General features: G+C 37.1%; 1 protein-coding gene across 5 annotated transcripts in view; it reads left to right on the plus strand.

Annotated features, from left to right (window-relative positions):
* LOC127411424 (ribosomal protein S6 kinase alpha-1) overlaps positions 1-14,506 on the plus strand; it is a 106,638-nt gene extending 92,132 nt beyond the window's left edge. For all 5 annotated transcript variants that reach the window (XM_051646979.1, XM_051646980.1, XM_051646978.1 and 2 more), the window contains 19 exons: positions 1,406-1,487; positions 3,052-3,132; positions 4,326-4,405; positions 4,491-4,597; positions 4,853-4,890; positions 5,250-5,392; positions 5,506-5,576; positions 6,446-6,534; positions 6,810-6,874; positions 6,966-7,068; positions 7,872-8,002; positions 9,271-9,396; positions 9,787-9,876; positions 10,234-10,392; positions 10,785-10,946; positions 11,198-11,274; positions 11,456-11,573; positions 11,746-11,883; positions 12,473-14,506. In XM_051646979.1, coding sequence (XP_051502939.1) covers positions 1,406-1,487; positions 3,052-3,132; positions 4,326-4,405; positions 4,491-4,597; positions 4,853-4,890; positions 5,250-5,392; positions 5,506-5,576; positions 6,446-6,534; positions 6,810-6,874; positions 6,966-7,068; positions 7,872-8,002; positions 9,271-9,396; positions 9,787-9,876; positions 10,234-10,392; positions 10,785-10,946; positions 11,198-11,274; positions 11,456-11,573; positions 11,746-11,883; positions 12,473-12,595 — 1,983 coding nt within the window. In that variant the 3' untranslated portion in view covers positions 12,596-14,506. The remainder of the gene's footprint in view (positions 1-1,405; positions 1,488-3,051; positions 3,133-4,325; positions 4,406-4,490; positions 4,598-4,852; positions 4,891-5,249; positions 5,393-5,505; positions 5,577-6,445; positions 6,535-6,809; positions 6,875-6,965; positions 7,069-7,871; positions 8,003-9,270; positions 9,397-9,786; positions 9,877-10,233; positions 10,393-10,784; positions 10,947-11,197; positions 11,275-11,455; positions 11,574-11,745; positions 11,884-12,472) is intronic.
* Positions 14,507-14,843: the final 337 nt, after the last annotated feature.

Genomic DNA, 14,843 nt, shown 5'->3' on the forward strand with positions numbered 1-14,843 from the left:
AATCATATAATTCAGTGGAATTGTCGAGGATTTAAGGCAAACTTTTCAGAGCTGCAGCAATTAGCAGCTATTTTGCAAGTGTATCCCTGGACAAAGTTCAGTTTTCACAGCTGAAGCTTGTGCATTACTTCTAGCTCTAGAGCAAATAGAAAAGGAACAACAACGTCACGTTTTAATTTGTACAGATTCTAAATCCTGTCTGCAAGCACTTGAGTCTCTGAAAACTGAACATCCTACAATTATTAGCATAATAGGAAATGTGGACTCTTTAAAAAAAAAAAAAAAACAAGATTTTAATATTGTTTTTTTGTTGGATACCGGGCCATATGGGATTGGCTGGCAATGAACAGGCAGATAAAGCGGCTAAGGAAGCACTTCAGCTGGACATGACAGAATGTAATATACAGTACCAGTATCTGATGTTAAACCCATATTGAATCTGTACATTCACAACAAATGGCAAATGGAGTGGAATGAATGCATATATAACAAACTACATGAAGTGAACCCAGTACTAAATCAATGAGTTTATTATTTCCTCTTTGAAAATAGATTTGACCAGGTCGTATATACAAGATGTCGAATCGGTCACTCATTCATACTTATTGAAAGGGGAAGAAACCGGTTTGTGATCTATGTAAGAATTTCTTGAGTGTAAAACAGATTTTGATAGAATGTCCATTTTTAAATGATGTTAGACAACGTTTTTATTCAGAAAAATATTAATTGACATTTTTAAAAAGGTTTCTCCTGGAATAATTTTAGAATATCTATCACATACTAAACTTAAAGATTCTATATAATTGTTATTATTACTATTGATATTATTGTTATATATGTATATTTCTGTATATTTATTGTTTTTTTAGACAAAATTGTTAAATTATTGTAAACAATGTTTAAATTGAAACACTGTTGTTTTTGCCATGAATATAGCCATTGCTGCTGATATGGCATCAAATTATAAATAAATAAATAAAGTAACAGTTGTTGGGGCAGTTGTAACACTAGTAATTTAAGTGTGTTATTTCCACACTACTAGCGTCACAGAACGGAATTGCAAAAATAATGACTGTTTTCAAACAGGTTTCCCGAACACTTCTCCACCCATCTGCCATTGGTCAAAAACAGATGGTCAGGATGCTCAAACAAACAGAGGAATGTTGTTAATAGTGCCATAGTGTTTACATTTTTAGGGGGGAATCAACCTACAAATGTCTTTTTTATTGTTGTCTCTGTATACTAGGCTGGTTTAGGTGAGAGTATTTTACCATTGACAAATAACACACTTCAGTTTAAAATGACTATAAAGACAGAATATCAGCATGTATTGATTAGCTTTCAGCCTCATTCAGCTTACACTTTGGCTGGATTCTAGAGTAAAATGTGCTCTATTTGTGTGCAGGTGTTTTTGGTACGGAAGGTAACACCACCTGATAATAATGAGCTCTATGCCATGAAGGTCCTGAGAAAGGCCACACTCAAAGGTACAGCATTAGTACACACACACACACACACACACACACACACACATACACACAGGCTTCCTTTGCTAACAGAAACAACACTTCAAAATGACAGAACAACAGTTACTTACATTTTGCATTGTTTTCCTGGATTTTATTTTTCATTTTTCACTTGTTCCTAATCTAAAATTAAGAACTTCCTAAGCACAGATGCCCACCCTGAGAATTACTCTAACCATGCAAATAATTGCTCTCAGTTGTGACAGTTATGGGTGGGCAATATATACAAACACTGATGTTGAACTAAACAGAGAGAAGCTTAATTTATAAAAGTAAGCTTAATTAGATAAAATAGTAATTTGAATAATCAGTTAAGTTTTTTCATTGCAATGTATACAACTTTAAAATTATTGTAAGGCGATTACTTTAGACATTGTAATGCATATGGAAATTATTTTTGAATCTTGTTTTTTTTTTTTTTTTTAAATAAAATGTATATTTACTCCCTATTGATGATCTTTTTTAATTTTTACCAGTTTTTACCAATTTTAGTCTGCTCAAAGCTATCAAACATGATTTGCATCATCGATATACCTTTTATATGTAAATTGTGAGTGAATTTGAGCCTGTTTCCTCAAATGCAAATCTGAATTTATGTTGTTGTCAATAACTCCTCTGTGGGCACACTCGATTCCTGTGTTGTTTAGTGTGAACCCCAATGAGAGAAAACCCACCATGCTTACAGACAATTAGAGGTTTTATGTACCTTTTCACTGAAATCTCTGTTCCTCTCTCTTTCTTTCACTCTCATCCTTCTTTTTCTCCATTCCTTAAAGGAAAGTCCCTTCAGACATTACGGTCTGTTCTCAAGGAAGCTGATAACATCACTTCCTATGAGCAACATCTGCACCTGCTGAGAAAAAAAAACTGAAATGCATTGATCTCTATCACTTTAAAAATATCTTCATGCTTAGCTCTTAACTGATTGCCATTTTTTTACCATTTTACCAGTTATTATTTTAGAAAATTTTAATTACATAATATGTGGTTTTGCTTATTTTTAACTGTTTGGTTTTATCATTGTTGCTACAATCAGTTAAAGGTCAAGTTTACCCAAAAATGTAAAATTCTATCACCATTTACTCACCCTCCGGTCATTCCAACCCGGCTCACTTTTTCTACCATTTAACACAAAAGGAGATGTTTGGGAGAATGTTAGAATGACTGACTCAAACACCATTCATTTTCATTGTATGGAAAAAGATGCAATGAAAGTGAATGGTGACTAATGCTAACATTCTGCTTAACATCTCCTTGTAGAGAAACAATATTGTGATGTGTTTTTATTTATTTATTTATTTTTCATGGAAGAAAGTCATGAGGGTGAGTAAATGAAGACAGAATTGTCATTTTTGGGTGAAATATTCCTTTAATGTAGTTAATGTTAATAGTGTTGTGTTCATCATCTAAAGTGACCATGAGTTCACTGTCGACCTGTGGCAGATTACTGTTTTTTTGTTTGTTTGGTTTTTTTTTCCTTTTTTTTTTTTCCTACTAAACTTTAGTAAAATTGTTCTTATTACAGTGAGAGATCGTGTGAGAACTAAGATGGAGAGAGACATCCTGGCAGAGGTCAACCATCCGTTTGTGGTTAAACTTCATTATGGTGAGCTAGTGTGATATCCGCTTCAATGAAAAATGACTAATAATGATATGTCCCCTTCTTTAAAAGTCACCTAAAAAAATAATTTCAAGAAAGTGGAAGTCAGACTTGATGCGGTTTGTTGGAAGTGCCTTTCTGTATGTATTTTTATTGAGCTGTAGTTATTTAATGACTGTGTTCCTGACTAATTCTGATGCTATTATTGATGTGAAGAGTAAATGGAATCCATATTACAGTATCATTACTTTAGTACTGACTCAGAGTAATAGCATTAAATATTGCTATTAATGCTCTTGATTATTCTGATGCTCCTATCGATGTATAGAGTAAACAGGGCTTTTTACTGTACAGATTCTATGTAATTATGTTAGTAATGATTGCTATCGAATGAACATTGCAGTTATGTTCAATGCTATTACACATTAGTGCTTAATATCTTATATTGTCAAACAACCTGTAATTACATATTTATTTTACAGTAATTATTATAAGTATTTTTAATGTACTGTATAATAAAATGAATATTATGTATAATTTATAGTTTTACACAATAATCAAGCACTTAGGAACACTATGGTCCTAATAAAGTGCTCGACATGGTCTTCTGCTGTTGTAGCCCATCCGCCTCAAGTTCATCGTGTTGTGCATTCTGAGATGCTATTCTGTTCACTATAATTGTACAGTGGTTATCTGAGTTACAGTAGTCTTTCTGTCAGCTTGAACCAGTTTGGCCATTCTCCATTGACCTCTCTCATTAACAAGGCGTTTCCTTGTTTTTTGTTTTTGGCACCATTCTGAGTAAATTCTAGAGACTTTTGTGCGTGAAAATCCCAGGAGATCAGCAGTTACAGAAATACTTAAACCAGCCCATCTGGCACCAATAATCATGCCACAGTCCAAATCACTGAGATCACATTTTTTCCCCCATTCTGATGGTTGTTGTGAACATTAACTGAAGCTCCTGACCCGTATCTGCATGATTGTATTTATTGCACTGCTGCCACAAGATTGGCTGTTTAGATAATCACATGAATAAGTAGGTGTTAATGTGTTCCTAATAAAGTGCTCAGTGAGTGTATAATTGGAATAAATGTTTCAATGGAAACTTATCAGTAAATACAGAATTGCTCAGATTGACATCAGCGTTGATGCATTGGTTACATGCACAATTTCTGTGTCTGTGTGTGTGTCTGCAGCTTTTCAGACGGAGGGTAAACTTTATCTGATTCTGGACTTCCTCAGAGGGGGCGATCTCTTCACCAGACTGTCAAAAGAGGTTGAGAATATTAATAACAGCACAGTATCATCTTCTTTATCACAGTTATGTCTGTATTCACTCTCGCTCACTCCTTGCTGTTCAGGTGATGTTCACCGAGGAAGATGTGAAGTTTTATCTGGCTGAGCTGGCACTGGGTTTAGATCACCTGCACGGTCTCGGCATCATCTACAGAGACCTCAAACCTGAGAAGTACTTTATACACACACCCTAAACACTCACACAAAGATAGTCACTCCACATACTCTCAGTTAGGACTGCAAGATACTAAAACATGTACTAAACCTTAACAGTGGACAGGAGGCTTGCTGACTGCTAAGTGTTTAGATGCAGACAAGTTAGAACAACTACAAGGGATCGTGCTGATGTGGCTGCATCGGTTTTGCTCATAAAATGAATTTGAGATATTTGGTACAATCATTCACCCTAATTCTCTCTCTATTTTAGCATCCTCCTAGATGAAGAGGGACATATCAAACTCACAGGTACAATACACACACGCAATCTCTCTCTTTTATTACACACACACACACACACACATACACACACACACACACACACACACATAGTTTTTTGTTGTTGGCCTATATCACCATTTGTGTACAGTGTGTGTTATTCCTCAGTGAAATACTGCAGTATTCCACTGCATGATTATTATTTGTCCCTCTATCTGTCTCTGTTTCGCTTCAGAGGTGACCCTCTGCCTCTCCAGGGTATACAGAAGCGCACCAATTCAGCCATAATGTTTTAATTACATTTAATTACATGCATTAGTGTATGATTTTATTTATTTTTAGTTTGAATTTCTGTTTTGATTGTTTCTGATTTTTTCTCTCCCTATTAGATTTTGGACTGTGTAAGGAGGCCATTGATCATGAGAAGAAGGCTTACTCCTTCTGTGGGACGGTGGAGTACATGGCTCCAGAGGTGGTCAACAGGCAGGGACACACCCACAGTGCCGACTGGTGGTCGTTTGGGGTACTGATGGTACGTCCAGATTCATAATACTGACAGAGCAAAGCAGCCACAATGTCACTTGGTTTGTCTTATTTAGATTTTATTGGGTTATAATGAGTGTTTTCTGCTTGACTTTTGTATAGTTTGAGATGCTTACGGGATCACTGCCATTCCAGGGAAAGGACAGAAAGGAAACAATGAATCTCATCCTGAAGTGAGGATCCATAAAGTTATCCATCCACTGAGATTGGAGCTTTTTGATGTATTTTTTAACTCTCCTAATAGGAAAGAATACAGATGAAGACTTTTTGACCTAAACAATACTGTGAATTGTTTTGTTAACATAAACATTTAGAATAAATGTGTTTTATAGTAGGACTAGACTTAATCTGTGTTTTGGATCTTCAGGTGCAGCACTTCATTTCACTGGTGGGCCTAATAGGGAAATCTGTTGGAAGCAGTTAAATGAGGAAAAACTATTTAAACAGACCAATATTTAATTTCAATTCTGTCATCATTGGTTGTTACTAACCTGTCTGCTGATGTTATTTTCCATGGAACACCAAAGGAGATTTTTTTGAAGAATCTTTACACAGCTCTTTGCTATACAATGACAGTTCATGTTTACCATGACTGTCAAACTCCAAAAAGGACAATAAACACCATAGAAGTTCCATATATGTTGTCCATACGATCTGTACGCTATATCTCAAGAATTTGATATTCACTGAAAATCATCCCTTCTGCCGCAGCTCTCAAATCAAATATTGTGCCTGTGATAGGCCTACTTCAGAGTAGTCATATGATGTACCTTTATGGTGTCCTTTTTTGAGCTTGACTGACTATGAACTATCATTGTATAAAGATTCTTCAGAAATTCTCCTTTTGTGTTCTACAGAAGAAAAAAAAACATTCAGGTTCGGAATCACATGAGAGCGAGTAAATATTGACAGAATTTTCGTGTTGGGGGACTATTCCTTAAATTGTAATGGAACCCCATTTTGTATTAATGTTGATTTTGCCTATATATTCTGAACATTATTCAGTGTTTGTAGCCTGATCAACATTGGGGTTTTTCTGCAGGGCGAGGTTGGGGATGCCTCAGTTTCTGAGCACTGAAGCTCAGAGCTTACTAAGAGCTCTGTTCAAGAGGAACCCTACCAACAGACTAGGTAACACATACGCATAAATATATGCACCTTTCGTTTGTCTTATATATTTTTTGTGATTTTGTGTAATCTCTCACAAAACCAGCATTTTAATCTTGTGAAGGGCTTCCTTCTCTGATAAAGAATAATTGGTTGTATTTGAATGTATGTATTTGAAATTCGTTCAAAATAGTTTGCCATGACAATAATCTAATTTAAATGTGCTATTGTTTCACAGCAAAAAAGTTTTTTCTATTTTCAAACTGTACATACTAACTCTAACTCTGTAACTGTTCCAGGATCTGGGTCAGATGGAGCTGAAGAAATCAAACGGCACTCATTCTTTATGACGATTGACTGGAATGTAAGAACATACTGGTATACTTCTATTCAAGTGTCATCCTCACCACCAGTAAATCTTGAGTAAACCAAAATCTTTTTCCAATCATTTTCAGAAACTTTTCAGGCGAGAGATAAAGCCTCCATTCAAACCAGCCGTGGCCAGACCTGATGACACCTTTTATTTCGACTCTGAGTTCACCTCTCGCACCCCTAAAGGTTTGAGATCTAGAGTCTGTGATTGCATCAAACACAATGAATCCCTACTCAGATGTGCACCAGAAATGTTTGGAGCCTCGACATATAAACTCACTGAGGATTCTAAAGTTCTCACCCTCATGTCATTCCAAACCGGTTTGCTATTTTACGTGGAACACAAAAGGAGAATTATTCATCATATCTGAGTAGCTGTTTTCTGTGCAAAGAATTCACAAATCAGACTGATCAGTTCTGGAGTTCAACTCAATGACTCGATCGCAGCGTTTCTTGAGTTTACAGCTCACTGGAGGGAGAAGATCATCCTTGAATAATGATTTTGTTCCTCACGTTAAGCTATGGTATGGTTTCAGAAGACTTGGAATATAGTGCACGAGTAGTATGGAATATGTTTATGGTGCTTTTTTGTCCTTTTTTGGAGCTTGACAGGCATGGTCACTATGAACTCAATGGAAAAGATCAATGTGAAGATTCTTTTAAAATTATTTTTGTGTTGCATGGTAAAAATAACAGCTTACAGGTTTGGAACAATGTGAGGGTTGAATATATGACAGAATTTCCTTTTTGGGTGAACCATTCTTTTAGGCTGATGAAATGGACATTAAAACAAATGTCTCTCCATGAATAAACTAGCTATTGAACAGATGGCTGTATTTCTTTCTGATCTTCTGGGTGAGCTCATCTCAGTATATTCAGAGCTTTGGGTTGATTTTTCAAATGTCATCAGCAGTCGTATTTGAACTAATATGGAATATGAGTGTGGGCTTCATGGTTTCTGTTTATGCCTCTCTGCTTGGCCTTCTCAGATTCCCCAGGTGTTCCCCCCAGCGCAGGAGCTCATCAGCTCTTCCGGGGCTTCAGCTTTGTTGCCACGGCAATGCTAGAGGAGGAGGGCATAGAGGAGCCGTCCAAGCCCCCTCCACACCCTGTTGTACAGGTCAGTGATCACTATTAAAGATCCCAGACATTTGTAGATGCATTTATGCGTTTGGCAGACACTTTTTTTCCAAAGTGACTTACAGTGCATTCAAAGTATACATTTGAAGAGTTCATGTGTTCCCTGGGTAGCAAACCCACGACCTTGGTGTTGTTAGCACCATGCTCTACCATTCTAGCTACAGGAGCAATCATTGAGCTATAGAAAACCGTCCACCCCTTAAACAACAATTGATTTGCTGTGCTTAATGAGACCTTTATCTTTCCACTAGCTGCTGTATGACAGTATGAAAGGAACTGTTCTATGTTCAAGCTACAATCTATTACCACAGAAAATAATTTCGAGCAATGCACTCAGAATGGAAGTTTATGGAGGAAGCCATTGCACCAGGATAAATGTAAAAATACACACTTTGAAAGTATAGCTACAAGATTTTATCCACGTTAACATGAGATAATATCGCAAGTCATATCCAGTTTTTTTAAAAACTCTTTTCTCAACCATTTAAAGCAGACAAATAGTATAACTTTCATGAGATATGCAAAAGAAGGGACATTTAAGGGACATTACGAAACTGCAAAGTACTGTTTAAACAGAGCAAATTCCACCTAAAGCACAAACAACACATTTATGTAATATGTAATAATATAAGTGTTCAAACAAAAAAATGAGCTGCACATTAACTTAAACAAGTCTGTGCCTTCCACCATAGACTTCCATGGCAAGTGCATAAGAGCAAACATGATTTTTGTTTTTTACAAACTGAGGGATGAGTCAAAATTTTTCTCAGTGGTTATTGATAGCATGCCACAGATGTTATCAGATGTTTACTCAGCTGGTTAGCTGTGCCATACTGTAATTTCCTTATAAAGTGAATGTCAAATGGCTGACCACTAGATGGCAGCATTTCTACAGAAGAATGGCCATGGTAAAGTAGTTTAATGTTAATGTAGGATGTGACTGGTGGAAAATTAGTTCTTTGTGTGATTCTGCACTGTGTAATTTGCTTTATTCCATTTTGTTCTCTATTAATATGCCATTAGTGATATCATCATTCGCTACTATCCAGCGTGCTTTGTACTGAGTTCAACGTATAATAACGTGTGTATGAGTGTGTGTCTAATAGTTTTTGTGCCTGTGTTTGAATATGTGTAATTATTCATTCTTCAGTGATCCCATACTGTGATATTTTACTCTTTTGATATCGGTGCTTTGTGTGCGTGCTGTTCTAATTCTCAGTTCTCTGTTGTGCACCTGTCTCCAAGCAGCAGCTTCACGGTAAGAACATCCTGTTCAGTGACGGTTACGTGATGAAAGAGGACATCGGCATGGGCTCTTTCTCTGTCTGCAAACGCTGCATACACAAAGCAACCAACACAGAGTACGCAGCAAAGGTTAGAGCCTCGATCCCTTAAAGAGGCCCGTCTTAATATTGTACTGACTCTGAGGTCATTCATTGTATTTTATTCCTTTGACATCAACATTATTGGAAAGGTTAGTTTACCTAACCATCAGAAGCTCTATTTTTGTAGAATACTTTATCACCTTACATTCGATCCTTTTGTGTTGTCCAGAAATAACAAACAAAGATTTGTTACTTTGTGAAAACTGATGTTGTTGAGTAATCTGTGATTACTTTTTTCTATTTAAAAATAAGTCTTTTGTTGACAACATTCAGTTAAGACAATCAAAAGCACATTCTGATTGTCTTTTAATTGCATGTCATCATCAAAAGATGATCTGTGGTTTTCAGGTGACTGATACATGTCTTATATTCCTGATAGGTGATTGATAAAACAAGCACTGATCCATCTGAAGAGATTGAGATCCTGCTGAGATACGGCCAGCACCCCAACATCATAACTCTGAAAGATGTAAGTACGAACACTCAAAAAGCACCTTCAAGAAAATATGATATTTCAAAACGAACTGTAGTATAGAGGAATCTCCTGCATTATTGAAATTTGATTTATGCATAATAATCCAAACAGCGAGAAATACTACAACTCAATATTTTATTAATTAAATTAACCACCACCAAACTGCATAATGTCAAAATGATGACTATCTCTGTACTGTGTAGAAACAGAAATATTACAGGACAGGCAATGTAGTTTTGTTGGTAGATGTTTCACAACCTGAATAAGCAATATCTGAATGCATACAAACAGGGCAAAATTGAACCAGTGTGAAAAGAAAAAAGTCATTCAGTGAGGTATGTTATATTGCAGGTGTATGATAATGGAAAGCAGGTGTACCTTGTTACTGAGCTGATGCGAGGAGGTGAGCTGCTTGACAGAATTCTCAAGCAAAAGTTTTTCTCAGAAAGAGAGGCCAGTGCAGTGCTGCACACTATCACAAAGACTGTGGAATACCTGCACTCTCAAGGGGTGAGAAAACATGCATGCACTAACACAATCACATTATCTTGTAGATAGAAATCTTGCCTCTTGCACACAATCTGTCATCATAATGCACAGCTTGTGGCAGAACTTTGCATTCCCCCTTCTCTCTAGGGTGTTCCCCAAGGCTTTATCCTAGGCCCTCTTCTGTTTAGTTTTCAAAGTTTAATGTGATTTAACAGTGATTTTGACCTCATTCCCAGAAGAACCACAATAAAGATATGGTTCCTAACTCTAATATTAACCTGTAGCTTTTTATGGCATGCATTATAGCAGAGCCTGTAATATGAAAAAAATGGACTCAAATCAATTCACCATTGAACCACACTTCCCTGAAATCTTGCCCTAATGTAATTGTGTGTTTTCTGGTTTTCCTGCAGGTTGTGCATCGGGACCTGAAGCCCAGTAATATTCTCTATGTTGATGAGTCTGGAAATCCAGAATCTCTGCGCATTTGTGATTTTGGATTCGCCAAGCAGCTCCGGGCAGACAATGGCCTCCTCATGACACCTTGCTATACAGCCAACTTTGTAGCACCTGAGGTGAGCGCTTGTTCTTATGACGGACAGGGAAATGCTGTATAGACCAATTAACTCATTAAATGACCCATGTTTTGCACTTAATGATACTAGGTGAAAAGGGGTTCATTGAAATTGTGCTGACTTCCCAACAGCAAGGATTGGTAGCAAAGGACAATTTTTACTATCTGTCATGAAGTTCTCTGGTAACTTTGTGCTGTATAGTGGATTTTATGGTTACTAAGTTGCCTTTAATGAATTGTTTTGTGCTGCAGGTGCTAAAGAGACAGGGCTATGATGAGGGCTGTGACATTTGGAGTCTTGGAGTATTACTATACACTATGCTTGCCGGGTAAGAACACAAAAACACACACACACACCCTACATACAATACTGTATACCCATAAAAAAACACCAATACATATGGGTCTTTTTCTTATTTTCAACTTCCACACATAGGAACCCCATAAAACACACACACACACACACACACACACACACACAGTCATTTTCCATCTTTCGTTTTCTCTCAGTTTTACGCCATTTGCCAATGGACCAGAGGACACTCCAGAAGAGATTTTGAGTCGGATAGGGAGTGGCCGCTTTACCCTGATGGGAGGCAACTGGGACGGGGTGTCTGATGCAGCCAAAGTAGGCCATGACCCCACCCCCATCCACTCAGCATTTCAGACTGCTCTGTTAGGGCTTTCTTTTTTGAACACTAAGACATACTGTCCAGTCTTTTTGGAGTGGTGTGTTTCTATATTAACCCTTTTTCCATAATAGTAAAAGTTCTTTCACAAACACATATTTTTCTCTGTAGGATTTGGTCTCTAAGATGCTCCATGTGGACCCTCACCAGCGTCTCACAGCCAAGCAGGTTCTGAAGCATCCCTGGATTGTTCAGAGAGACAAGCTTCCCAACAGCCAGCTACAACACCAAGATGCCAAGCTTGTAAAGGTACAGCTGCCGAGACTTACAGGGCTACATAAGAGTTTTTAAGACTAGTACACTGTGTCCCAACAAACACCAACTTCCAATGGTTGTTGGGTTTTGTTGAATCAGTGTGTGTTAAGCCTGTAGGTGTTTGTTGGGGCAGTGTAAAAATAAGTTTTCCAACATTCTAAATCCAACAGTCAACATTAGATTTTTTTAAACTGTGGCGTTTGTTGGGGCAGTTGGAAATAACAGTTGTTCAACATTCTTCAACATTCTAAATCCAAGAGCCAACTTCAGATTGCTTGAAATGTTGTTCTTTGTTGGGACAGTGTAAACAGCCTGTATATCTCACTCTCTAAAATTACTGTTAACACCAAGGCATTAATTATCAGAATAAATAAGTCTTCTTCCAAATTACAGTATATAGCTGGTTAGTGTAAATGTAGACTGTTTGCAGTTGCCAAGTATGTACAACAACTTGCCACTTTAATACAGAATGTGTGCTTTAATAGTCATTTTTCAACGACTTCAAACACAGCTCATCCAATCAGAATTTAGAGTTGGAACTATCCATTCTACAATATACATTGTCCTACTTGTTTCCTCACAGGGAGCAATGGCTGCCACATACTCAGCGCTGAAAAGTTCCCAACCACCACCAGAGCTGAAACCCATTGAGTCTTCTTTCCTGGCGCAAAGACGGGTGAAAAAGCTCCCATCAACTTCTCTGTAGGGAAAGAGAGAGTGAAAACTGGAAAAGTACTCCTGCCTGAATGCAGTTTTGGAAAGGATGGATGGATGAAAGGACCACGCTGAAGCTCTACAGACTAAAGACAGTCTTTTCAACCTGCCTGTGAGCTGTCAAGTACGCTAGACAAGGAAGTTGATTGGCTGATGAAGTTTGAGGGTGGGGCCAGTGAGGGTTCTGTACTCAGGAGTGGGTGAATGTTTATGTTTGTGTGCGTGAGATTTCAAAGAACCGGGTAAAGGATACTGTTATGAAACAGATGATATTGCCAGTACTTTTTTGTCTTGGTACTGTAATCCCTAAATATCAACACTGCTGTATTCAGAGTTATGGAATGCTTGTTTTTTGCTTTTCAAGTTTTTGTTTTTGTTTGCTTTTTGTGTTTATTTTTTATATTTGTAGTTTTTTCAGCTGGATTATCACATTGATTGTTTATGATTTGCCTGTGTCCTTGAAGGGGACAAAAGTCAATATGTACCTTTCTTGCAAACTTTTCAGCTTTCCAGCTTTTCCCATAGTTCTCTCTTTGTCCATCATAAAGTTATCTTAGTGAAAGATAAAAAGCATTGTTCCAGGGTCATATTTCACCCAGTTGAATGAGGAACGGTTAAATATATCTTCCATAACAATCTGGTGAGCATGTTCACATGACTATCAACCTAACCGGAGTGGAGAATGGAGGTGCTTTCTGCATGGATTTGTACAATGCTGTCTTGTTGCTTTTTTCCCCCAACTTAGCACTTTTGCTTGGTTCCACTGTCAGCACTGGTGAAGACTGTTCAGAAAATGTCTCTTGTATGTTTATTAAAAAAGAAAAGAAACAAACAAAGTCTGAATGTGAGATGACATCTGAAGCTCGTGGCATGGAAAAAGTCGCTCTTGTACACCGGTGATTTTTCTGTGGTTGATTCTGTTGTTGTTGTTGTTTTGCTAAAAGAGAAGTTATTTTATAAAGACACGTTGAGCACAAAATGTCAAAATGTGACCGCTATGGAAATTATTTAATAATTGTGTATATTTTTACCTGGTCTGTCCTGTTTACTGTTCTGTCTGTGTTAAGAAGCCCATTGTGGTGGAATTATCGACTATATTGTTCTCAGGCTGTTCTTGGCAATGTCTTGCAAATTCATAAAGCCTTGTCTCGCTCAAAATTATTGCACCCTTTGCCAGTCAAGCTCATCTTTACTGTTTTAAGATGTGCTCACAGTATTGTTTTGTATTCCCCATCCCAAAAGTCTTGGATTATAAGCATTACTCCAACACGAACATTAGAAAATGTAGTGATCTAGAAAAAGATCTGGTTCTGATCGCAATTTCATTAGTGCAGTAAAATAATAATAATAAAAGCTAGTGAAGCTGACAACATGCCTTTTAAGATTCAGCAACAGACCCCTTTCACTCATGCAGCTGTTTCATGAAGCATTTATCGGAAGTTTAGAACACTGAAGGACCGGTGTGTTCTGGCACAATACCTTTGAATCCTAAGAATTAGGACAACATATACATTAAGTGTTTAATTGCTTTTTGAAATGTTAAAAGACAAAACCACATACTTCTCTTTAACTGTGCATTCTGTTTCACCCACATTTTCTTTGCTTTGTGTGGTATTTGGGGTTCTTCTTGTCTAATCTTAAAAAAAAAAAAAAAACATTTATTTGTGATTTATTTATCTTTCCTTGAGGAAAAAAAAAATGCTTTATTTGGCACAGCATTCGGTTGTATTACTGTGTAAATGTTTTTGTTTCTCCTGCCTGATGTTGGGGTGGGTAGGGTGGATAATGATATGGTGGTGTTTGTGGAAAGAGTGAATTATCACCCTTTGCTTCTACAGTTAAGGGTTTGAATTTAAGAACCTTCATCCTGATGCCTTTCTATTAAAAGAAAAAAGTAAACGTTCGGACTTGTCCATCTTTTGGTCTCTTTATATTCTGGTCTTGTTTCTTATTCTTTTGTTTAACAAATCTTTCATTTTGCAGTGACGGGTGAGTGGGTCGATCTTTCGCTACCTCATTGTATTTGGCTGTCTTTGGGCACATTACTTTTTAATACGCTCTATGGATTAACATTCTAAAAGTCAGACATAATGAGAGCTTTGTACAGTACGTAAGAATTTAGGCCACGGATGACGTTAGGATTATGAGAAAGTCTAAATCCACAATGAGCAAATGTTAAAGTGCTTTTATTTACAGTATCTCTGTTTGTTCACCTGTCTGTTTTTAATCCAGTCTGCTCA

The sequence above is a fragment of the Myxocyprinus asiaticus genome, chromosome 20 (genome assembly GCF_019703515.2).
Source record: "Myxocyprinus asiaticus isolate MX2 ecotype Aquarium Trade chromosome 20, UBuf_Myxa_2, whole genome shotgun sequence".
NCBI lineage: Eukaryota > Metazoa > Chordata > Actinopteri > Cypriniformes > Catostomidae > Myxocyprinus > Myxocyprinus asiaticus.